The 25,917-nt window shown below is 43.4% G+C and overlaps 1 protein-coding gene across 1 annotated transcript; it reads right to left on the bottom strand.

Moving 5' to 3' along the window:
* Positions 1–14,644: 14,644 nt before the first annotated feature.
* On the bottom strand, positions 14,645–25,782 carry LOC129595440 (uncharacterized). The gene is made up of 3 exons (XM_055492453.1): positions 24,947–25,782; positions 15,615–16,460; positions 14,645–15,152 (listed from the first exon to the last, which is right to left on the bottom strand). Exons 1-3 carry the CDS (start codon positions 25,625–25,627, stop codon positions 14,988–14,990), a joined length of 1,692 nt encoding a protein of 563 aa, XP_055348428.1. The 5' UTR covers positions 25,628–25,782; the 3' UTR covers positions 14,645–14,987.
* Positions 25,783–25,917: the final 135 nt, after the last annotated feature.

The following is a 25,917-nucleotide window of genomic DNA, read 5'->3' as shown; positions in this document are numbered from 1 at the left end:
CTAACGTCTGAGTCGGTCTGACTCAGCTCCGTATTGCAATAATACTCCAAACAGCACATCCTTGCTGGCAGCAGTTTTATTGATAGTCATCCTGGGGCGGTTGGCACTCCGCGAGATAAGAAGGCAGTAATGCCATTTGATTTTAGATTGGCTGCTTCTGTAACAATGTTTTGCGGCAGGTTCATTGAACCGTGACAGGTTCTTATATGCGGTATACGACTAGAATCAGTCGTAGCATATAGGAAACTGTAGTTTCGGTTTTTGGTCTTCGATATCCGTGTGTAAACAAAAGTAATTTTTGGCGCCCGTAAAGTACGGAAGGTTCCGGCCGGTTGAAGGAAGCGGTGGGGCCTAACAGTCATGTGACATGAGTCATGTGACATGAGTCGAGTAACGATGCGTGAAAGTTGTAGATGGCGTTATTAGTTCGGCATCTTTTTTAGGTTACATTATGTGCTCCTACATTATGTAGGAGCACCTTGCAATGTGCTCGTACATTATGCAGGAGCACATTGCATCGGTTTCATCGGTTCTTGGAGGAGAAAAAACGGAATTGTAGTATCCAAACAAACGTAATCCAATATGCTCCTGCAATGTGCTCCTACATATGTAGGAGCACATATATATAGGAGCACATTGTAATGTGTAGGAGCACATTGCAATGTGCTCCTACATATGTAAGAGCATATTGCAATGTGCTCCTACATAATGTAGGAGTACATTGCAGGAGCATATTGTATGTGGAGATTATAACGGGTAGGAATATAAAGTGCTGAATAGAGAATTTAATAATATAGTAAATTATATTAAAGGTGATTTGTTTGACGAAAAGTGATAATGAAGAAAGGGTGTACTAATCGAGTGTAGCGAAGAAAGGGTCTACATTGAATTTGGGTGAAGAAAAAAGGATTTTTACTGTAGTATGGTATAAATATATTCGAATTTCTGGTTATTCGTATTTGAGTGTTTAATGAAGTGTTACAGGAAATGGAGTGTGTTGCGGGTTGTAGATAGTGATGGATTATTATGGAAAATTCAAGAAATTTCGAGAAAGTTGATTGCTTAATGGAGCAGACTATTATGTTTTGCTCTGATAGTCTTGGATGTGTTGAAACAGGTGGTTTGTATATGGGAAGTAGGTTGGTAGGTACATTAAAAGGTTGTTCGAGAAAATGTATAGTTTAACTGGTTTGTTGACTGGATTTTTTTAGTTCGGTGGGTATATAAGAAGTTGAGGAATCTTGTGTTTGAGTTATTATGGAGTGGACGAAGTATATGGAGTGAGCAGAATGTTTTTCTTGTTGGTTATTTTTTGGTGGCCGGTGTGGATTTGTGGATACTTACTGATTCAGGTTGCTGTTTTTTGTTTGGCTTTGGTAAGTCTTTTTAGGTTGAGTATGGTTTAGCAAGTTTTCTTTCATACATTATTTTCGTTTAAGAATCTTTTTTTTAATAAAATAATGGAAGGTGGTTGTAATTGTAAGAAATACATGCGTGAGTATATGCGTGATTATAGAAAGAAATGCAAAATCGAAACTGATGGTAATTGTAGCAGGGAGGATAATGTGGGAAGTGGCGATGATGTTAGATATGAGAATGTAAAAGTTAAAAAACGAAAATGTAATCGGAATACTAAAGGTGGTGCGTTTTCTGGCATGTTTGGAAAAAATTATTGGAGAATTTTTGGACAATTATTGGACAATTTTGTAAAGGGAACGTGCTAAACGACATTTGCGGAGTATGGTAATGTGTAGTGGTTGTCCGGCTCTTTTCTTAAGCATTACTTTACGATTTGGTCCTAAATTGTTGTGTTTTGCTGACCCTGTTAAGTTTACATTTTTGTTTTTTAACTTCACATTTTCATGTCTAACATCATCACTACTTCATTATCTTTCTTGCTACAATTACCATCAGTTTTTGTTTTGCGGTTTTTTCTCTATAATCACGCACATACTCACGCATGTATTTCTTGCAATCACAACCAGTTTCCATTATTTTATCAAAAAAAACAATACTTAAAAGAAACTTTCTATGAAAGCAAACTTGCTAAACTATACTCAACCTAAAAAGATTAAAGCCAAACAAAACACAACAACCTGAATCAGTACGCTTCCGAAAATCTAAACCGGCCACCAGAAAATAACCAACAAGAAAAACATTCTCCTTACTGCATATACTTTGCCAAATCCATAATAACTCAAACACAACGTTCTTCAACTTCTAATATACCCACCGAACTCAAAAAATCCAGTCAACAAACCAATTAAACCAAACATTCTCTCGAACAACCTTTTAATGTACGTCCCAGCCTGCATCCCATATACAAACCACCTGTTACTACACATCCAAGACTATCAGTGCAAAACATAGTAGTTCGCTCCATTAAGCAATCAACTTTCTTAACTACGCAAATTACTACTACACAAATTACTACACCAAAATGACTGTGAAACCTATGGAAAGTTACAGACTAAACGCGCAATTTTCAAGGTCTCAACTGTAGTAAAGAAACACCCACAGCCTCTCATGTCCTTCATACACTCACAAATTTTTTTCCCCTACTATTATTATTCCTTTTATATACACAAATCCGAAATTATTTTAAATCCCAGTATTCCTCTTTCTTATCCCGTCCTGCCGCTACACAATCGAGAGATTGTCCACGCAGTGTATATTAAGCTTGAGTAGCAAGCTGTAGCAAGCTGAGACAAGAATAAATTGTAAAGAAGAACAGCTAGCCGGTAAAATGGACAGAAATCCATAACGCAATGATGAATCATAACTGGGTGGTCTTACGGTTGTACAACTTCTATCGCTACAATACTTACGCAGTTTTGGAAAATATTATACAACCGATATCACAAACGGATAATCACTTAATTCCGAGCTACGAGAAATTATTGTGCTATGGCTTGCCTGTTTATTGAATGGTTTGAAAGTTCGAGTCAACGGACAACTTGCTGAAGCAGGAAGTGCTTTTGCGAACGCTGGCTTCAACAAATGCAGATAACGCAGCTCATGAGTCATTACCTAATTTAGCTTACAGTTCCAACAAGAACATGCGTACAAAGTACAACCTGCACGATATCAGAATCGATATCCCAAAATGCTGTCGTTCACGTGAGTGGTTGTGCAGATTCTGCACTTTTATCCTTTCCCTTCCGCTTAGCCCGTCAGGGTCTCCGACTGTTTACTAAAAATAAAGCGCATGCTACGTCAGGAGTGAGTAATTTGTCTAATAATTATAATAAGCATTTTTGGCGCAGCATGTTTGTAACGTGTAACGAGTAACGTTTAACCGAAACGAGTAACGAGTAACGTTTAACCGAAAATAGCTCATCAACAGGACAGCATGTCGGCACAGTCATACTAATCAGCAGGAAACAACAGTCTAGACAAGTTTGTACAGTCAATTTCGATAAAATACAGATTATTTCGCATCACGTGAACGAAAAGACGCGCTAAGCTACAGGGTAGTGTATACTCTATCAACAACGAGAGTATACCAATTGCGGGAAGAGGCGAAATATCTGGGTATCTATCTTGACCGTCAACTTAACTGGAAATACCATAGTGAAAACTTAGCAAGTCGAATAAGGAAACGCATCCGCTACCTGAATGCCCTGTTTCCATAATTATCAAAATACCGCTGCGAGAAAAAAGCTGTACGACTCACTCGTCAAGCCCATCGCCGAGTACGGGAGCACTGTCGCTTTCTGTCAACATAAGCTGCTGATTGACCTCACTGAACAATGTCAGTGTCGATTCCTAAAGACCATTCGTTTAGGACCTTGCAGTTTTGAATATCCCGAAGCACTACGACTGACTAATTATAAATCGCTGTTATTTTGCCGCATCAAAAAGTCACTACGAGGACGAGCTTAGTACATGTGATAGACAAAAAAACTAGCGAGAGAATCTGATAACCATTTGCGTGCTGTGCAACACTGTCAGCCACCTTAGGCTGGCGGTAGCCGCGCGCCGTCACGCAGCCGTTAGCTGAACACGGTCTGCTATTTACTGTAACGCACACTCGTATTGAAATTTAAATGCGAGTTTTGTTTTGGTTTTATAACTTTGTTTATAATTGGTTCTCCGCAAAATTTCCAGTAACCAGTGACTGACATTAATTAACCAATCTCTTGATAGTAATGTTATAAAATTACCATCTAAATATAAAGATTCATCTGGCGAGATGTACTACGATGAGAAATTGAGAATATCACCGACGTACGGCTACCTGCCAGTTTGTTTTCTGCACCTGCGATGGAGATTTCTTTCACGAGTATCAGCGTTGTTTCGGGCCTACCGTTGAGTGAGAATTGTGTGGAGGAACCTGCCAGCGACGTCCTCAGAAAAGAGAAAACTTAAATCTGCGCGCCGAAGCAGGGCTTATTGCGACTGACAGTAAAGTAATCGCAGCGCTCGAGCAACGGGAAGCAGAAAAACTGATGCAGAAAAATAAGCGAAAAAGAAAACACTCGTAGCGGACTTAGCGATGTGACAAATACTCCGACTAAAATTAAAAATCTTTCAGAATGGGTAAAAAGTGAGTACTCTGAAATTCACATGTGGTTCTACAAAGTCAAAGTTTTACTGTAAGAAATAAAGCGTGCGGTATTTAATACTGGGGTGATTATTTGTATTAAATGTGATGTATTTACCAGCACTGACAGACCTGGGTGGTTGCCCGTGTTGCACGGGCCGGGCATGGTTATCAGATTCTCTCGCTAGTTTTTTTGTCTATCATATGTACTAAGCTCGTCCTCGTACTCCTCATGTACAAAATGGTATTTAGCCTTGTCCCTTACGGCGAATTGTTTTTTTAAACTTCGCGAACAGTATGCTGCCGTTTCTGATTGTGTTGCAGGCAGAACGCGCCAAGCTACCGCCCTGGACGGACATCCTTATGCAGTGGACCCTTCGAAGACGTGTTTCAACGGACGGATATTACTAAGTGAAAGGAGTTTCGGATTCCTTATGGCGCAGCTTTGGAACAAATTAAAACTACCCAGAGAGTCGTACTCAAGCATCACCTGCTTCGGCGACAGTGTAGATCGTGTCAAATGGACGGAATTAAATTGGACCAAACGCTTCCTTAATGCTAAGCATTTTCCTTTATTGTAGATTTCTTTTGTATTGTTCTTTGTTTTGTGCAGTGCAGTGCTTTCATTAATATGGAAGCACATTCTCTTGTGGTAGTCTACAACCTCGAGCAGGGTTGTCCTGATTATTGTAGACATTAAGCTGAATAAACAACAACAACAACAACAATGCCGCTGCCGTATCTATGCCGATCCAGAGGCGGTGAGTTAACGATACTTCTATTGTTACCCTAGTGAAAGTAGGAACAGAAACTTTCAATAAGTAACGATTGCTGTAACATACGCGACAGGTCTCAGAAATATTTGCCATCAAATGCGGTGCGCCAGGATGCAATGGAACAGTGCCTCTTCAGGGCTCGGCAACGCTGACTGTGACGGCAACGTCTCCAGTAAAGGAGAAATACGAGTACTCAAAGACAGCAACAACCAAGAAGTTATACTTATTGAGAAGAATTTAACTGCCTGCTCAAAATGCAAATTATTCCCAGCATTATCTACGATTTTCGTAAGTCATACCGTATGATTCATACGTAACTGATTAACATCTAAAGCCAGTTTCTAAACGAGTTTTATAGGACAGACATGCATTAATCGAAGACCATCTTTTGATGCACACCGGAATTTGCCTGTCTTCGAAAGAAGCAGATGCTGACACGGTAATGCTGGTTGAAATGTTACGAAAAAGGGAATTACTGCTATGTTGCTTTTAGCAGAAAAGGGTTCGTTTGCCGAAGACCGGCGACACCTGGAACGTTATGAAGTGACGCTGGTCGACGAAACTGACCTTTTGCACAGCACAAATTTCTTGCGGGGCCTGACGTTTGAAGCAGCTGGTCGCTGGTATTTAGCCCAGCCACAAAGTAGACCGAATACTGCGAAGGCACTGGACTACCTTTTAGTTTTGGAGTCTCTGAAAGCGCAACGGTAAAATAATAAAATGCCACCTTCGGGCATGGCTGCTTCCCTATCCAACATTTACTGTCAACCGTACCCGCGTGGAAGCGCATAACAAAAACACTCTGGAGGGCAGGAATCGTTATATACTCGTATATTGCACTGCTAATAATTTTCGCGATTTGTAGCGTATGCCGTCGAATTTCCACGGCGCTGCGAGGTGACAAGACCACTCAAAGCATCGTCAACCAGCTGTGCGGTATCTTAAGTAGAGCCCCCAAACAGTAGCAAATTTCTGTACGGCTACGTACGGTTTCCGCTTACGGCTCCTACTGTACGGTACGGTTACGGCAAAAATAACTGGAATAGAGGCTTTTTGCAGAAAACACCATAACCATACCTTAACCATCACTTATCTGGTAGCTAGACGACCGTGGCAGTGTGCAGGATACCTTAGAACAGGCGCAACTGATTTTTGGGAGTCTTCGAATTTAATTTTTTTTCTCGTGCAACGTAGCTTTGGTTCCTTCGAAGCATTAAAATTCAAGTTCTCTGATGTTTTCTGTGCTTGGAAAGTCCACGACTAGTGAAGTTAAAGTGTTTAGAAATTAAGAGGAACCGCTGGAAGTCGGCTACCATACAATGAGTTTGTATGGTATCCGCACTTACCATACGCTCGCACTTAACCATACGCTATGGTTAAGTGTATGGCTATGGTTAAGTGGAGCAGTTGCAAAAAGCCTCTAATGACCGTACCGTATACCGTATACGGCAGTACCGTATACGGCAAGCCCATTGTAAAAGCGCTGTTTGGGGGCTCTAATCTTAAGCCACGTGTCCATGTGTACACTGAGCATCTACATGATCAGCATACACAATCAAATTATTCATGTACTGCGCCAGGTGGACCTTTTGGCATTAAATATCTCAGCAAGAGAAACGAAAGGTCATTTTTGTACTGCGCTGCCTTGCTGTCTGTCATTAGTTTTTCCGCCGCTTCTTGGCGTTTCTATACCGCCGTGAAAGGAACCTTCGTAACCGCCGTGAAAGGAACCTTCGTAACCGTGCGGCTTCGATGTTGTGGGATTCATTTGGATATTTGGTTACTTGGAATATAGTCATCCTTCTGTGTTTCTTTGTAAACGGGTATTGGTTATGATTCACCACTTCATCTACATCTGGTCGCTGTTGATATCGCAGCTGATGATTGCTGTTATGTTGACGGGCATATCGTTCTGCTTTCACGCGATAAAGTGGTCATTGAAATGCGCTTGTCTAAAATGCGACTTGAAAACCGTAAAGGTCATTTTGAATGATCACATGACACTGAGTGATCACGTATCACGGTTCGATAAATTGATGGCGGTACCAGCGTTTATCCTGTTCGAATTCTTTCTCTTGGGCTTAATGCAGGGCATCTCAGCATTTAAGGGCAGCAATATCGAAACGGCTGGATTCGAGGTTTTCGTAATGGCTGTCCGTTTTACTATCATTATGACTACATGCTTCGTCGCCGTTAACTGTCAGGTAATATTTAAGTTTAATGGTTTAACGTCCGCACACATTCAGGGAAGAATCCCAATTCGAGGCAGCAGACACTCACAACAGCAACAATTCTCCAGAATACACAGTATTACAGATCAAGCTTTAACAATAATATAACAGCTATAAACAAGAATACTGTAGCGTATTTAAACACCACGACACACACAACTTAGTACACCCACTCCCTTACAAACACATTTGTTGGCCAAATCTCAGGTTCCATAATTTTTTTTGCCATTTCTTTAAACGTACCAATGCGGGCAAACGTGGAAGACCGTCTATCTCCACGAGCAGGAACGTATACACTCACAAATCTTGTGGGAATTCCTACATCTTCCAGCTGTTTGGCAATGAACGCATTGTAGTCATTAACACTGTCAAACTTCGAATCCTCGACCCGTGGGATACCTCTCACACAAAAGTCCGCATGTGGCTGGTGCTTGGCTTGTAGTGTTTCCGTCAGTTCTCTCGAGGGTCCCTCACTCGTTCCAGTACGCGTGCCATGCACAACCTTCGGTGCCTTCTTGATAACTGATGCGTAAGACTGTGATTTCATCGCCAGTGTAGGATGGTTCGTGGATGTGGTGGGGTTCTTCGATTGTGACTGGGCAAGCTGTCCTTTCTCGAATTTCGCAGGGACAATCCTCTTAGGGCTCCAGATTTTACCCGCTTGCTTCAAACCAGGAATGTCTACCGAATAGTCTGTCACTCCAAAATGTTCGTCCACAGTTTTCACATAATCGGGGTCTTCCTTCATGTACTCATCCATCCCATTCCACTGGTGACCAACTGCACACTCAACCAGAAACATTCTTTCACACAATTCCTCAATATTTTTATCAGTCGCTTCCACATTATCTGAAGATTGAGATGCATCAGGTGGGGGGTGAGCCACAGAAGAACAGGACCCGTTCGCGTGCTGAACCAACTGCCCTGTCAGAGCCTTGTTGAGGGCCGTCAGCTGCTCAACTTCCTCATTCAGGCTTTCCACATAGCTCACCAAAGTTTTAAACTGCGGTATAAATTTTGTCCAAACAATACTCGAACCATTTAAGTCATACAGAGACCGAGGAAACTCAGGAAAGCTCATTTTCACAAAATATTCAAAATATTGAGTTCTGCATTCGAATTTGTTTTACAAATTAATACAATACAATTTGTTTTTACAATACAATTTGTTTTTACAAATTAATACAATACAAATTAATACAATACAATTAATACAATACAATTTGTTTACAATATAATTTGTTTTACGAAATCTTGGGATATGCAGCACTGCAGAATACTAGTTGTACAACTCTCGTCGTTGACCTAATTTAGTTTGGAAAATTAAACTTGACAGGAGTCGGCATATGACCTTTTAAGTTTGAAATTTCGTGAAAAAGAGCAGTTAGATATTCTTGTAATTTTACACATTATGTTGCTTCGTTCCAGTTACGCAGTCTAATGAGCATTAACAGCGTCGTGCAAAGGTGAATCGTTTTAAGGCAGTACTATCGACTTAACTGAAAATAAGAATTATGTTGTGTCTGCAGGCCGAAGCTGTGATACCGCTGTTATTCAAGTTCCTTCGTACAGTTGACGATCGCCATGAACGTTCTGATTTGTCCTTTTACATAACAATTCTCCATACCGTCCGAGTTGGATTCACGGTTGGAAACTTTTTTGTGATGGATCGAACGTTCGTAGTATCGGTAAGCACTAATTGGTGATGCATCAGATTCCATCGTAATGAAAATCGTTTATTTATCATACTTTTTGCAGTTAGCCGGAGCCATTGTTACCTATACTCTGATCATGTCGGAATTAGGGGATAAAGGAACGCCAGTTAACAGCACGGCACACTGCTCTGCCGTTATCCCGGCGATGTGTGGCAATGTCTTTCTCCATTTGTGGACTGCATAAATTTACACGCTACCGTACGAAGCTGCTTTTATTTAAGCATAACAATGCTCGCTACAGTATACTATATTCAGTACCTATGCGTTTTGGATACAACTTGTATCTGGCTCTTCACAATTTAATTCCTAGTAGACATAGCAAAATAACTGTATCTATCCAGCCTGTTGCACTTTTAGCGGCATTGGTGCATGTCTTCTGTAGCGAATGAGTTTTACAAGAGTGATTTCGAGCGACATTTCAATTTCGTTTCGCGCAGTTTTTCAGCAACTGCGGAGTGGTTTAACACTGCAAACCACTTAAGACTACAGATACTAACCAAGTGCGGCAGTAAAGGGGATGTGATCAAGAGGGCTTCGTCCAAGGACTACTGTAGGGTAACGCACAAGGCGGCACAATAGCCAAGCACGTGTACTTTTGTCGATATATTTTATTTTAGTTTGCTTATTGGCAGTTTCACACAGCTGAATTTTATTCCCACTCTGTTACATGGTATGGTATGTAGATACAAGCATGTGTACGTCATGGTAAAATCGACCTGGCTCCAGGAACATCAACATGGATTTCCCCTGAGAGTGTATGAGGCCAGTTAGGTGTCTCTGGGAATTAAGGCTAGCGTAAGGTTTTACGTGGACTCCACACTGCACCCTCGTGGTTATTTATTTTGGTCTATGAAACGCGTTAACCATTGGTGATGCGCTACATTGGTGATATTTGTATTTGCAAACTTACATCTGTATTGCGGAATCAGGTAGATATTAAATTCATTCGAACATCGTTCTGTACAGTGTATCTTGCTGCGTACTGTAATTAGAATGTAAACCATTAATGTGCGTACTGGTGTAATCAAAATCTATGCGCATAGATCCAAGATAAGCTACAATATTAAACCGTGATCAAGCAAGATTTTTTAAAACTATTAATTGTACAAATACTCTGTCTTAAATCAAATATTTTACTATTTATTTTATACTGTCCAACGGTCCAACAAGGGACACGGTTAATCCGAACTCTGCATACACGCGGTTCTACGGTCGAACCTTACGAACCATGAAACAGAGACGAAGCCTTTAGTCAAATGTAGCAGTAATTGCTGTCTATGATGCTCCCTAAAGAATATGGAAGGCATCCGATTTAAAGTACCTGAGGTCCGAAACGTGCTTGGTTATTGCATTACTACATTCAGCTCTTTGTGAGTTTCCTGAATTAAAACCCTTTGAAAGCGGTCACAATATGACAATGATACATTCTCACTCCAAAAATATACCCGGCGGCTTTATACTGAATGGCATCCGTCCTTGTTTTCTAATCCTCCGGCTTTGCGGACACGGCCTGTTTCCACTTCAGAATATTCAGAAGCAGCCCTTCTGGAAGCGTATTGCGCAAATTGCCTGGAGAATATGGGTGGTGGTCTATTTCATTTGGATGGCGATGAGCTTTTCTCTTCTGCTGTACAAAAGAAATGCGAATTCTTCCAGAATACAAAGCGTGCCAATTCAGGACCGGGTGAGCGAGGCGTTAGCCGGCGTACAGTTTGTTAGCCTGTTTTTGGTGTGCGTTCTGGTAATGAGAGTGCATACTGGCATCGAGCATGTGGTGCGCCATATTGACCAGTTCAGTGAAACCAAGTGGAATGCAGACACACGAAAGTGGTGGTGCCTGTTTTATAACATATTCTACTTAAACGCCATTGGAATGTATGGTTATCGTTTATGGCCCCTTATCAGGGCGACATTTATTGCCGGAAACGGGACAGAAGTTTCTGGACTGCTTTGGCTGCTGCAAAACTCACAGGACACCCATCCTGTAATATATTCTGCGATACGGTGGTTAAGCTTTGGGCACCAGTGTATCTATCTCATACATGTTACCCTTGTGCAGCTTATGATTTCCTTGACGGGTGTCGCTTTTGTACTCTGTTTGCGCGAAATCAAGTACTCCTTAGTTAGAGCCGTCGCACAAGACCATGCAAAAGTCGAAGAAATTCTCAGCGAGCACGCGACAGTGATTGAGGAGATCGAGGATCTGGATTCCCTGCTGGCGTATCCCAATTTGATTGTCTACCTGTTTTATGTGCTGTCTCTCATGTTGGGCGTGACCTTTCTAACCGGCAACAATGCTATACCTGGTAGCGGGCAAACGGTCATGTTGGCCATTTACGGACTTTCAGTTCTTACTGCTGGTTTTGTAGCTGCCAACGCTCAGGTAATTATGCATTCGTACACCGAAAAAACGTCACATAAATAAAAATGACATTATCGTTTACGTTTAATAAAAAATTTGAGAAACCATACGAGTGTGGTTTCGGGTTCTTATGGACGGATTGTTTAACAGGCGGAAGCCATTGTGCCAACAATATTCAAGTGCTTGCGTTTCGTCGAAGTCCAGGAAACGCGCTATAAACTATCATATTACGTCACTCAGATTCAGACCAGCCGAGTTGGTTTTACGATTGGAAAGTTTTTCCTTGTGGACCGTGCTTTTGTAGTGTCGGTACGAGTTTTGCTGTCAGAAATTTCACGTTTGCGCTACAGTAACTGCAGAGATTCTGGTTTTGCTACCCTTATTTTTCATAATGTTTAGCTCGCTGGTGCTCTTACGACGTACGCGTTAGTCATTGTGGAGTTAGGGGAGGATTTGTCTCCAGAGGACATTGAGCGCTTAAAGACAACATTTCACGAAAATTGTTCGAACTCATCAATAAGGGGATCCATCTAACCGCAGGAATTTATTGGCATTTATTTAGTGCCATATTCATGTGTATTGCTTAAATGCGTATTTTACTGGCACACTTATATTACTATAGCCTTCATTTTCTGTACCACCTCCAGTTTTTAGCAGTTACTTCGAAACTGAAAGGACTAGGATGCTCCCATTATGCCGAAATTAAGTAAATCAGCTATCTCTAATGGAATTTCGCCATGCACGCTTAATTTCACCCCATTCAAAGAAAATCAACAGAACCCGACAACATTAATGCAGAATTATGCCCCCCCCCCCCCCAGGGTTTGGGGTTTGTTTTTAGTTTAGACGACTGATGAGTGATGAGAAACTAATGCGCAGGCAACACACAGGTGCTAACACAAATACAGGTAAAATACTTTATTAATACTTTATTTGGCATAGCAGATTGAAATGGAGGAGATTGCCTTGGAGTGCAGATCTTTACACATTTATGCCGATATATGCCGGTTCTGTTTGAATAGAAAATGGGACGCTCACCGTGACCGTTTATGAGTTTTGCCGTGGAAGACGATGCAAGGCGACATTTACTGTGCACACAACACGGTCACTTTAATGAAAACACGGTTAAACATGTTACCTTTAAAAATGTAGAAACTTTGTGGGAGATCTGTAGGACAAATAGTAGAATAAGGCCTCCAACTAAACGCTTATTTTTACGGTCATTGACGGAATGATGCACAGATACACAATTACTTCTAATGTGCATGAGATATCGTACAATGTATGGTACATGTACAAGCCGGTCCGGAAATTTAACACGTTAAGATACAGCTCGTGCATGCTCAGAGCACTGTCAGCGCTTTGCAGGATGGCCACTACAGATACGATACAATTGTTGCAACGAAAAACTGCTTCGCAGCCAGATCGCCTCTATTGCGCCGACTTTCGTCTAACCACAATCCACCCGGCGATTACGGTTATCGTGATTCGTTAATACGAGTGTTCCTGAATATTAGGCCTGCACCAGCCAGCCAGGCCAAAAGCATGTAAGAAACCCGAGTGGCGTGACGTATTATATAATTATGTAGTTTGGCGTAAGTCGCGTATCCCATGAATTAACATTTTCGCTGTTTTCTTTTCGTGCTAATCATCCGGACCGGCTAGTACACTAAGGCAGAATAAAATAAAAATACTTCTTGATCGCCAGCTTGTGACCTTTGCGTATGCGTGCCGGTTTATCTTGGTTGGAAGTGGACCGAACGCGGGCCGCCGACCGTTGCCGGTGTCGCCGTGGAATACGATACAATCCGACTGGCTGACCTTTTGGAAGACTGTGATACAACCCCCCCCCCCACATGCTGTGGTCAGCATCGTGTGAACTTGTTGTCGGTACTCCTTGCTGACCGCCAGATATACGAAGAAGTTCAGCGAATAATTAGCATCTCTAGGACATTACACAGCGGTACCAATCTCTCTTCGCTCACTGGCCTCTAACAACGCTGCAGATACGTGAACGTCTGGCTGAGAACCGATACGATACGCCTCAAATCGCCCGCGGAAGCCAGCCGTGACGGTCGACCCATAATTCTCCGGCAGGCGATACTCTCGCAGCACGAAGGCATTCGGCTGCACTGCCAGTCCGGCCAAATTTATCGCCAACAGCGGAAAACGTAATTGTTCAACGGGGAACAGTTAAGTTTGTTCACGTCCTTCAATCTGGACTTCCGCGACGACCAAGCTGACGTTGCACAAGGGCAAGAACTTGACCTTACTGGCAAGTCGCCCAGGGTGCCATAACCATGCACCATTTGGGTGTTTTCGGCAGAGTGCTTGAACGGTGGCATTCTCCGTCGCCGCGGGGTTCAGCCACAGTTCGTCACGCCAGTCTCGGTAACCGGCCGAGCATGGGGCAACGAAGGCGTCGAAGATTTTGTCGTAGCTGACGAACTGCGCGCGCTGTCCGCTGCAATGGAAATCCACGATCAGACCGTCCTCCGCTACGTTAATCACTTCATCGTGCTGGAAGAGACCGCTCTCCGTCAGTATATTCACCGAATTCCATTGGTACACGGGATGACTGGCACTGCCAAAGCGTCTTCCTCCATAAAGATGCATTTTCAACTGCTTAACGTAAAAGCTCCTGCACAGATACCAGTACTCGTTTACAAGCAAAATAGTGAAAATACCGTGATGGATGCGAGGCTAATGAAAGCACTTACAAAGAAGAAAGTCACAATAATATGACAGTCTCACTATTAAACATTTGATCATAACGATTTGATTCTATCGCTTTAGCTGATGATTTTCAAATTCATCACATTTTACTAATGTTGGTCTGGCAAGTGATTCGAACTGAGAACTGACAAGCGACTTGAAGCCAGGCAGAATCAGCCGTCGCTGCCGACAGAAGGTGGTTGGAACTTGGACACCGCAAATTGGACACTTAGCATGCTGCCAAAATTGTCGACAAAATCGGCAAAACGCTGGTTTTTTCAAAATCATCTTGTCCGATACTTGTTCGCCGATATCATGTACGTGCAACAAACATTGAAAATTATTTTCTCCCGATAACCGTTTCTCAGGTTCTTAGAATAAATGCGTTTATGTTAAAGAAGACTTAGTATCCTTGATTAAAAACAGTTCGGAAAACTGAAAGTATTTTACATCAATCTACTACCTATCAGAAATGCGAGAAACTCATGATAACATCAGAGGCAAAAAAATTATCGGCCCTAAATAGTTATCATAAAACAGCGGCCCAGTCCAGTAACAGAACGAGAAATCTCTTGGAGAGGTCAGGTTTCGATAGCGGGTTGCATATGTCAGAAACCTATGACAAACTTTCCATTAATGCAATTATTTCGCTTCTTCCATGTCATCCGGAAGGCGTTCCTTCAAAGCACGCAGCGTGATGGTGGTCAGCTTGGCCACATCCAGATCCTGCAGGTTATCCACTGTCCACTCGTGACCGCGATAATGTACTGTTGATCGCGGATCATAACTCTGCCAGTCCACCAGATACTGCAATCGAAAGGAAACCTCAACTTTTAAGTAAACGGCTTGCGCTAATGAAAATCAAAATTTTGTTTTCATGCCTTCAAGACTTCCGGTGATTTAAGACTCGTAAATTTTATTTAGCTGTTATTGAGTTAAATAAATTTATTATTTATTATTTTATAATTTATTTATTTTTGATTATTTATTCATTTACTATTTAGGTTTAATTTATTTAATATTTTTATTTAGATTTAAATAAGTTTTATTATTACTTGTAGGCAATTTATTTCCTCGAAACAAATTTAATTTTCAAATAATTATTAATTTTATGTTAGATAGTCATGCAGCGTAAAAGTAAATGTGTGACCTTTTCCTTAGTTGTGAATCGCAAAATATCAGGGAAACAACCGGGTATCGACGAATCATAAGCAGTCAAAAATGTCGGTAGAAATAACACCAACAAAAAAAACGCTAAATGGACCTTACCTGCGCAACCATCATGCGAAGCTCCTCCGATCCGGTGCGTATCCACTCCGCGGTCTCCTCGAGGTTGATTCCGTCGCGGGACAAATGCGCCTCATACAGATTCCACAGTTGCGCCTCAATGTCCGCGGCATCCAATGTGATCGTCGCATGTGGAATAACTGCGGTCATTTTCCCTTCGATACACGTGAACTCACAACGGCGCAGTCGCAACTCATCGCAGTACGGCGCCCAATTCCGCAGCGTCTTGGCCAGGCGCCGGATGAACGTCTTCCCCCCATCGGACACCTCGAAAGCAACGACACCGCTGCTTGTGTAGTCGTGCTCAAAACTATCATCCCAGTCCATCTCCACATGATGGAATATCAACTGTTTCAGTCGGAGGTTTTTCAGCGCGTACTTCAGCACCCCCAGTACACCCTCCACATGTTCCGCCACCGGATGCTCGATGATGATCCGTTCCGTGGTGGCCGTGGAGCATTTCAGCAGGCCGCCGACGGCGCCAAACAGCTGGAAGAAACGTCCCTTTTCCTGTGTGGAAAACGGGTTCTTTCGGAAGGAAACACGGACCGTTTTCGCGCTGTCGGCGCCGGTCAGCACGGTGTTCCACAGCGGGCACACGCGACGCAGTTTCAGCAGACTGACGCTGTCCAGTGAGTCGAAGATCTCGCGCAAGAGATGCGGGGCGGTTGGCAGCACCCATTCCACTTCCGGTTGGGCATCGTCGTCGGGGTGTTTGCGCTTGCGGCTCGATTCCACAACAGTTGGCAACTGTGGTTCAGGAGTATCATCTTCATCAGAGTTCTGCCGCTCGGAGGATGGTTCCGTGCTCGACTTGTACACCTTTTGCTGCAAAACCATCACACATTGGCAACGGGAAGCGACCCGGTACACTGATACGAACTAGCCCCACATTAATCTTAAGAAATCTTTATGGTTTACTTCCGTGCCTAAACTTGATTTCAAAGCAATGTATCCGGACAAAGGCAAGCCATAAAAACTAAATCTACTTATCTCCAACCGGAAGTTGTAAACGTTATCAATCGACCAGAATATTTTTGTTTAGTTTGGCTGAAGTACTACGGTATCCCGATATTTGATATACTTGTATTTCGATGATAGTTTATGGCCTCGTCCCGAATTCGAAGCGTATCTCGTTGCGATACAGCAACTCCACCTCGCGAGGTGGCTTCGCGCACCGTATCTGTAAGCGTGGCCACTGCATACAGCCACCTCGTGCGGTTGAGCAACCGTACCATAGCGAGATTCGCTTCGAATTCGGGACAAGGCCTATGTGTAAAAGTGAACGAATGTGAGAAGTAGATCTAGAACAGTCCCACAAAATGCACGACCAAATTTTTTTGGGAAAAGATCGTTTAAAACAGAGGCTTGACCAGAGGCAACATCTCTGAACAGAATCTGTCGCTATATGCCCATTATTGCTGCAAGCAAATGCTGCTTTCAGAATTCATGCTTTTCCAAATCCGTACTGGTAACTGGTAAGTGATACTAACAGCAGTTTCAATTGCTAAAACTGATCGCTTTATTGGCTGAGTCATATCCAGTAAAAAAATGTTTAAAAATCACACAAAACTACAACAGGAAAATACCGTGCAGTTTATCGTGTCAGCGCTCACTCTGTATTCTCCCTTTGGATTTCTATCGATAAACGCTGCTTTAGAAATTTTTGCGAACGTGCTTCTACCGTGTGTTGCTGCAGTCGTTTCTCTATTAGTTTGATTACAGCGATCGCTGTAGGTCCCCACCGGGCCCGAGCGTTTCGAAAGCGATCGGCACGAACAGGTAACAGCCATCCAAATAGAGTACAATCTGGATTTCTTTTTCACAGGTTGCACGGCGGCCGCTCCCGCCATGGCGGAAGTGGCTTCGATTTGCGACTACGCAACCGCGTCCATGCATGTCACGTACCACCCACGTCCCATGCGAAACACAACCTGCATTTCCAGGCGAATGTCGTGCAGCAGTCCGGGCGGCGTTCGGAAATGTGAGAGGAGCCACGCAGCTCCAGTTTTGCAGGATACACAACCACTGCAAAAGATGCTGTTTAACCCGCCGTGACGCGGATGCAGTCCGGCGGAAAATGCACATGACAGACCGTGGCGCACAAAACAATCCACTTGTTTATGGCATTTGACACAGTCATGAGGGTCGCAGATTGTGGCACTGAGGCGGAGACCAATGCTGATCTTTAATTCGTCGTCGCCCAGCAGACTGCCGATGTGAGCCCAACACTGAGCGTTTAGCCAGAGGCCGGCTTCCGACCTAGACTGGGCAAGCAAACGCGCTGTACTGACATCGTCACCTGAGAGTAGTTCCAGCAAGGCTCATAAAGCGGCGTTGCATAACGGTAAGTCCCAGGCCTTTGAGACCTCCAGAATCGCTAGTTCCAGAAGCACCGGCAGACAAGCTTTCACATTCCATGACTCCATAGCGCCAGCAAGGTCGACAACGCCGTGCTTAGGAAGTATTAGTGCAGACAACCAGTCGGATACGGAATGAATCGGAGCCAAGAAGGTTGGTACAGATAATTTTTCTGACCGTTGGATGCCCATTCCAGACATAACAATTAAAATAATTTCTTGGAAGTCGTAACACCAGAGCCTCGTAAAGTCAGTTACCTGACTCAGCCATGAATTCGTCATCTTGTCGTTACCTTTTCGCTGCCGTTCTATAAACATGAAACGCTCAGAAAAATTACGTAAAGAAACTGTCAGTGGGTGTTACTGTGTATGTTACCGTGGGTGTTAAAGTGAGTATCTATCATAATGGAAATGCAGTGACTAACCTTTCATTTCTTCGTCGCAGTTACTCTCAAAGGCCCCGCCGTCATCACCCTACCGAACGACATGCGGTACCGTCGAAACCAGCAGCCAATGATGAGCCTTGATGACGGTACTGCAGTTCAAGGCCACGATCCAGAGGGCCGGCAGGGTCATTGTAGGCTCCACCTGCTGTACTGCGGCAGTGCCGTTGTTGGTCAGCATTAGGCGCTTCAGATTGGGCGTGGTCCGTTACAAAGACCGCCGCTGTGGATTGTTCTCACCGAACCCGGAAGCGCTGTACGAAAACAATCGCATTCTTGGGCAAATGGTTACGTACCGCTTTAAAGGGAAAAAAATACTGGGTAAATCTTTGCCACAATTTTTAACGTGGTGAATAATTTTAATGGAGGTTTAACCCGTTCCACACGAAGCGTGTTAGGCCGATAGGGTGGAGGACTTAATTTCTGTAGCTTTTCTGAACGCGATTCAGTCACTTTCAATGGTTTATCACAAAGAGTAGATGTTATATGACAGTTACAAAAATACCACAATTCCAGACAACAGCGCAGTTACGCACACCGAGAGCTTAAAGTTGGTCAAATCAGAGCTGACGGAGACCGTGAAGGTCTCCATGGTCTACACACTTTCAGAGCCTTTCTATAATTCCGTAAAAAATGTCACGCGTAATTCTCATAGAGTTGAACTTAAAAAAACGCAACTAGAGGAAAAAGCAATAGCCAGTGGCCTTCGGTGGTCTTCGAAACTTTTCGTGTCGAGTTTGACATGGATGGGCATTAAGCTCTCAGGCAAACAGGGAAAAAAAATGAGAAGCGCTAAGTAATCAGCTATCAAAATTCGGCGAGATCCTCCAACGAGATATTGGCTTCCCCGTACTGCAATGGTGTTAATTTTAGGAAAAAACGCTTGATAATTCAATAGACCTACACGGGAAGCATAAAACTGCGAACTCACGTCTTTGTGCTCGTTGTTGCCAAGGAATACCTTCCCAATGGCGACCACCAATTCAATCGGATAAACAACAGTATGAATGTATCCCAATTTGTTGGCATTCTGCATCCGTAAAAAAATTATAAATTTAACTATGGATTTGTAAAATATGCAAATCGTAATATGATGTCGATAAAAAAACAGCAGTTTCTCCACACCTTGAGCTTCCAATAAATCGCACGATATATATCGCTGCGGGCCTTCTTCCCACTGTGGCCAAGGTCCAGCTGTTTCTGAACAGCTGATTCAAGCCATTTTGGCAAAACCAATCCATTTTCAACAAATAATTCACTGACAGGCTCCATTACGACAGAAAATGATATTTGCGAGTTAGATAGAGCAATAATATCACAAAATTCCTGGAATACGTGGCATCACGATGAGCACATGAATAATTATGAAAATGAGATTGTGCATACTTGGAGCACTAGGTCAGTGGTGGACGGCTGGGACAGCTAACTTTTCCAGTCGTAAGTTCATTGTTTCACAGTCCTTTATAAGATACCACAGCTAAAGATTTTTGCTGGCGCGCATCATTTCTTGGTTTTTTGGCTAAGTCGCGCACTTATTTGCGCGTCTTTCATTTTTCATTCCGCACGAACATTTCTCTGAAACGTCTGGAAGAAATATTTTTAAAATGCCTCAAACACGAGCAAGAACGTTGCGTGAAGCCCAAAACATCTTGTAAGATTTGGCAACTATACCACATGGCGAAGTTGACATTGTCTGCCTGCCACCGGATGTTGCTAGCTGCTCCGACGAAGAAGACATCGATGACAACGACCTGAGCCCGCAGCTTCCTACCGATGTTTCGGGAGAGCATGAAGTCTGCTACGACAGCGATACCGACGACCAGCCGTGTGCACCCGAACAGCCGTCTAAGAAGCGAAAAGGTACGTAGCCATTAAATTTTCACAAAAATCTGGCGATATTTCAGATGGTTTCAACAGGTGCGGCCCGTGGCCGGCCCGAAGTGCCATGGGCGAATGGGGAAACGAACTTTCTGCCAATGTACAATGATCCCAACAACGTTCCTGTCAAACTGGCAAATGCACACCCTGAGTTGATTTCAGGTACACCTCTGGAGCTGTTCAACATGTATTTCGATGGAGAAGTTTCGGAATGAATCATAAGAGAATCTGAACTCTACGCTGCCCAGAAGAACGCCAACTTTACCTTGTCGCCGGAAGAACTACGCATTTTTGTGGGAACTCTGATTTACAGCGGCATTGTGAAACTGCCATCACAGCGACATTATTGGATGTGGTCAGCATGGTTTGAGTTCCCCTGCGTTTCGACAAAGATATCCCGAACCCGCTTTGAGGTATGTCCAGTTGCAAAAATTCCCTCCAGGGGGTTTTCCTAAATAACTCCATAACGAGCCAGAATTCGTACTTCCGGTCCAGCAGACAATTTGTTGCTAAAAATGGGAGGAATATAAATCAGAAGAAAATTTTGCGAAACACTTAGTATTTTGGCGGTGGTGGTGTTTTCCCAAGGGGGGAAACTTTTGGAAAATGAAAAGTTTAGTATATAATACAGTATTCAATCACCGTACTTTCATTGTAGGAAATAAAAATTCCTTCATCTGGCTGAGAACAAAAACCTGTTGCAAGGTGATAAGCTGGCAAGGTCAATCCATTCTTGGCGATTTTGAAGAAGAGGTTACTGCAGTTTGGATGGTTTGAATCGAACCTCAGCGTGGACGAACAAATGATCCCATACTTCGGACATGCCGATTTGGATGTAAGCTGTGGGTGATTTGCGGAGCAAGTGGCTATCCATTCTCCCTTGCGGCATACACCGGAAAGGAAGGTACACCTAACCTGATACCTCTTGGCTTAAGAGTGGTTCTGTCTTTGATCGAGAAAGTTGACCATCCTGAATTCCATACATTGTACTTCGATAACTTTACTTCGTACAACTTGCTTGTTGAATTACGACAACTCAATTTCAAAGCTACCGGCACTGTACGCGAAAACCGTCTGCTGCATTGCCCATTTCCGGATAACAAAGGTTGCAAAAAGACCGTGAGTGGCCATCACGCAACGTTTTCTCCGCTGGATGTGGTCACCGTTAAGTGGCACGACAATACTCCAGTTTGTCTGGCCTCAAACTGCGAGACTGTCGCGCCACTAGGGAAAGCAAGACGATAAAACGCATCGGTGAAAAATCACGTCAACATTGACCAGCCAAAAATGATCGGCAGCTATCACAAGTACATGGGCGGTGTGGATTTATGCGACAGGTTCATCAGGGATTACCGTCCGATGATTCGGACGAAGAAGTGGTGGTGGCCATTCTTTGCCAACTCGATTTCTCTGATGACTGTAGCAGCGTGGCGTATTCACAGAGAGGTAGGCGGAAACCTGACACAGATGCAGTTTTTATCGGTAGTCGTCGAAGGGTTGCTTCTGACGGGACTGCAAAAGCCGGCTCGTCTTGGACCTTCAACACCAGTGACCAGCACTGTCCGGTTTGGCAGGATCAATCACATTGTGGAAAAATGCAAGCGAGGCCACTGCAAATACTGCCGGCGAAGTTCAGCTTGACAGAAGTGCGGGAAGTTCAATGTCCGTTTGCACAAGGCCTGCTCCCCGTTATACCACAAACGTAAAGTATGAAACTTGATTTTCTTCCCTGGAAAATGGTTTCCAGTTTTTTCTCATTTTCCACTGACTGTTTGTGTGATGAAACGACTGTGCCGGTTGCAATCTGTATTTCTGCACTTTTTTATTTTTCTCTTGACCAATGGTCATTACGATGACCATCACAATGCTTTTGTTTTAAGTACTCGTTGAGACCTATTGTTTGAGCTATTGTCGTATCCTCTGTGATTTTTGTAACTATTGTTATAAACGTTAAGAGATAACATGTCGGCTAAACATGGTTTCCCTGCGTGCTATTTCCACATGGTCATCTCCCGCTTGACCTATGGTCGCTAAAATTGTGAAAAAATGTTTTTCTTTTAATTAAATTTTTTTATCCCAGACTGCAAATTTTCAAAACCGTAGTCCCATCCCTTCTAGTACCCGATTTTCCTGGGTTAAATATATGTAATTTTTGTATGGGGTTCTACACAGAAAACTTTCTGACTTCCGGTTTGTATAATAAAATCCTCGGTATCGATGCAGAAACGTCAACATCTGCACAGGCCTCTTTTGCACCCAATTAAAATTAAAATTTTACATTCCTGAAATACTCCTTAAAAGATATTGGATCTACTTCAAATTACAATCCTGTCTGACTACCGTAAAGTGTGGTGTGACCGTACGACAATTTGTAACCAGTACAGCAACTAAAAAGTATTTACCCACTGGCTGCTTTACTACTGTCAGGTTTTTTTGAAAAATTAACGAATGCATTTTGATGAACAATTTTATCGAATCCCCATTCCACACAATTGTGGACCTGCTCACGTCTTCGTTAAACTGTTGCTGATCATCGGACAATGGAGTCTTGCGCCTTCGAAATGGAGCACTGATTACTGATTTGATAGGAATCCAGGATCATCATGCGAAATGAATTTGGGTCATTATACAATATGAACTTCTTCTCAATATCTGTAATTTTAGCTCGTAATTTATCCATCTGCTTGCTGTAAGCAAGAATCTTTGCATCGCGCCTCCTCCCCGGTCACGTTGTCCGTGGTCATTCATTCCAAGCAACCCGTGAAGTCCGGTGATGAACTTGACCTTGATCGTCCCGAGCGCCTTCGTCAGCATGGCCGATGGATTTCGACTCCGTTGGAATATAGCTCACCTCAATCGATCTAGCTTTCGTTTCCTGCCGGATTTTATGGTAGCGAATTCTGACATGTTTCGCCCACTTATGGAATTCGTGATCTTTCGACAAGGCAATCGCGCCTTGATTATCAACATACATCTGGGTGGCCTTGGTCTTGTCCACTCCGAGCGCATCCAAAAACATTCTACTCCACTCGTTTTGTTTATTTGCCTCGGCCAGTAACATGTATTCAGCGTCCGTTGCGGAGAATGCCTTCACTTTCTTTAATTTCGAACTCCACGCAACAGATCCGCCTTCCAGAGTGAACACGTATCCGGAAGTAGATTTCCGTTCTTCCATATCGTCGCCCCAGTCCGAGTCGCAGTAACCGTCCAACTTCATGTGTTCTGTACGATACGTTAATGATAAGCTCAGTGTTGCTTCAAGTAACGCATTACCCGTTTAACGGCGGTTCAGTGGTCGGATCCCAGCTTCTTCCCGAACGACGCCCGGCGATTCACTGCGTATGTAATATCTGGGCGTGAAATGGATGAAATGTAGATGAGGCAGCCAATCGCTTCCATGCATGGACAGCCATACTCCTATGCTCGTATGGCTCTTCTCCATCCTCAGACTTCATCAGCTTTTTTTAAGAATGAACCTTTTCTGTTTGCTTTCTTTGCCTTCTGGGACTTCATATCGTGATAAGAGACAGAATTTCTTCTGGTTCGAATTATCCAGGGCGATAACTGTTTGATTAAACTGTAAAGGAATCGGCCATGATACCAAGACCAGGGAATGGTGGAATATTCCAATTATATGAGCATCGGACAGGTATTCTAGCAAATTTTGATTAAAAAAATCTAAAAGCAGTAAAACTAAAATCCAGTTTAAATTTTTGTAGACTTTTTTGAATTTATTCCCATATGAATTTCTGCTTTTCTCAGACTTTTTTTATTATCGTGGCAGTTTAATATTTGCTATGTGAGGAGGGGGGGCACCCCTCCCCCTCCCGGGAAAAAGGTTAAAAATCCTTTTATAAAATTTACGAAATTCGGAAATCGGAACTGTCGCAAAACGTTGCCCTCGGGGAGAACAATAGCGCCCCCCCCCCAGCGAACAATAGCGGAAGAACCAGGGACAACTGCGAACAACAGCGAGAGAACCATATAACAACGCATCACAATAAATCGTATCACAATGCAGATACTGACGTTGTACATTAATACAGTTGGCACAACGCAGCAGCAAGCGATTTTTTTGTTAGACCGCGGCGCCTCGCCCTATTTACCATGGCACATGAAATAATTTTTTAAGCAACCTACTTACTTTAGTTCTCCTATTTTTCTGCATAAAACGAGATTTTTCTGAATTTATAGCGAAGGAACGTGCCCTGGTGAGTGTCTTATAAATCTTATTGCTTGTGTTCTGTTTCCGGTGGGAAAACGTCAAACATACATTATACATACAAGTACTTACTGAAAATGTAAAACTGGAAAACGAAGTCATAGATGACAGATTTAAAATGCCACATTAATGTGAGATGTTACTTCGAATGAGATTCAAAGACGGAATTAATTTTACAAAAAATGAGAAATTTAAAAACTGAAGTAGTGAAGTAGAAATAATATGGAATAGTTTAGTAATACCACGGCAAAATAAAAATCATCGTTCAACCCTGTGATGTGCGCAAATCCTTCGCAGTCTGCGGAGAGTGAACACTACACTGGCATAAACACGAGTCACAGACACACGATTAATTGAAACTAAATCATTACTCAGATTACTGTCTAATAACATTATAAGTAATACACTCACCACTTCTCCGTCGCTCATCGGTTTAGCTTCAGTTCGCTGCAGATACTGCAGTGAATCACCACGTATGGCCAGCACCCGGATGGCCCTTTTTCGCGTCTCCAGCAGTTGAAGGAAACGGTCGGAGGACGGAAACGTGGTGAGAGACAAGAAATCAACTGGAAGATGGCATTCGCGCACTGCAAAGCAGCCAGGCGGCAGTGCCCCTGGTCCTGGGGTCTCCAGTGGTACGGCTGGGGGGCAGCGCACCTGATCAGCGGTGAACAGTTCCGTCAGCTGCCGACCGCCCACGTCGACGGCGGCCCACACCAGCCCGATGTCGTCGAAGGGGAAGAAGAAGGCGCGATGCAGGAGACGCGCAGGGTACCATAGCCACGCAGCGCCCGGGTGCGGGCGACACAACACCTGCACGCTGGCATTCTCCGTCAGCGCGGGATTCCACTGCAGTTCATGATGCCAGTTTTCGTATACCTCGGAAAACGGGGAGCTGGCAGCGTCGAAGATCTTATCGTAGCTGACGAAGAGCGAGCGCTGTCCGCTGCAGTGGAAATCCACGATCAGCCCGTTCTCCGCCACGTTGATCACTTCACCGTGCTGGAACAGTCCGCTCTCCGTCAGCACATCCACAGAGTTCCACTGACGCACGGGTTGATATCGGCAATGCTTTTCTCTGTACAGGTGCATTCTCAGCTAATCGACCACTGCAAAGCACTAGATTCTAGAAGTTCACAAGAACGTAGGGGCAGAAGGCGATTGAATTATAGAAGACTATTTTCGGAAAAGTGCTAGTAATACTGTAATCAAAATTTAAAAGTGATCTTGTGGAAAAAAGTCACGAAGTCAGCTGCATATTTCTCATTAATTTTCATTACTGGCATTAGTTCCGTTGATCGTCATACGGGGGCGGTTGGCACTGCTCAAGATAAGAAATCAGCCTCGTACGATCGTGCCTAAATGCACCGCTTCCCTGTAGT

The sequence above is a fragment of the Paramacrobiotus metropolitanus genome, unplaced genomic scaffold (assembly GCF_019649055.1).
Source record: "Paramacrobiotus metropolitanus isolate TYO unplaced genomic scaffold, Prichtersi_v1.0 Parri_scaffold0000078, whole genome shotgun sequence".
NCBI classification, from domain to species: Eukaryota; Metazoa; Tardigrada; class Eutardigrada; order Parachela; family Macrobiotidae; genus Paramacrobiotus; species Paramacrobiotus metropolitanus.
This window is presented reverse-complemented; position numbering and strand designations above follow the sequence as displayed.

What these genes read in the sequence shown, in the direction of transcription:
- LOC129595440 (XM_055492453.1), bottom strand. Translation starts at nt 25,627, where the DNA reads ATGCACCTGTACAGAGAAAAGCATTGCCGATATCAACCCGTGCGTCAG. An exon ending in CGATGAGCGACGGAGAAGTG is followed by an intron (nt 16,461 to 24,946) that starts GTGAGTGTATTA and finishes ATGGTTTTGCAG; the next exon opens with CAAAAGGTGTACAAGTCGAG. An exon ending in TTCGCATGATGGTTGCGCAG is followed by an intron (nt 15,153 to 15,614) that starts GTAAGGTCCATT and finishes TTTCGATTGCAG; the next exon opens with TATCTGGTGGACTGGCAGAG.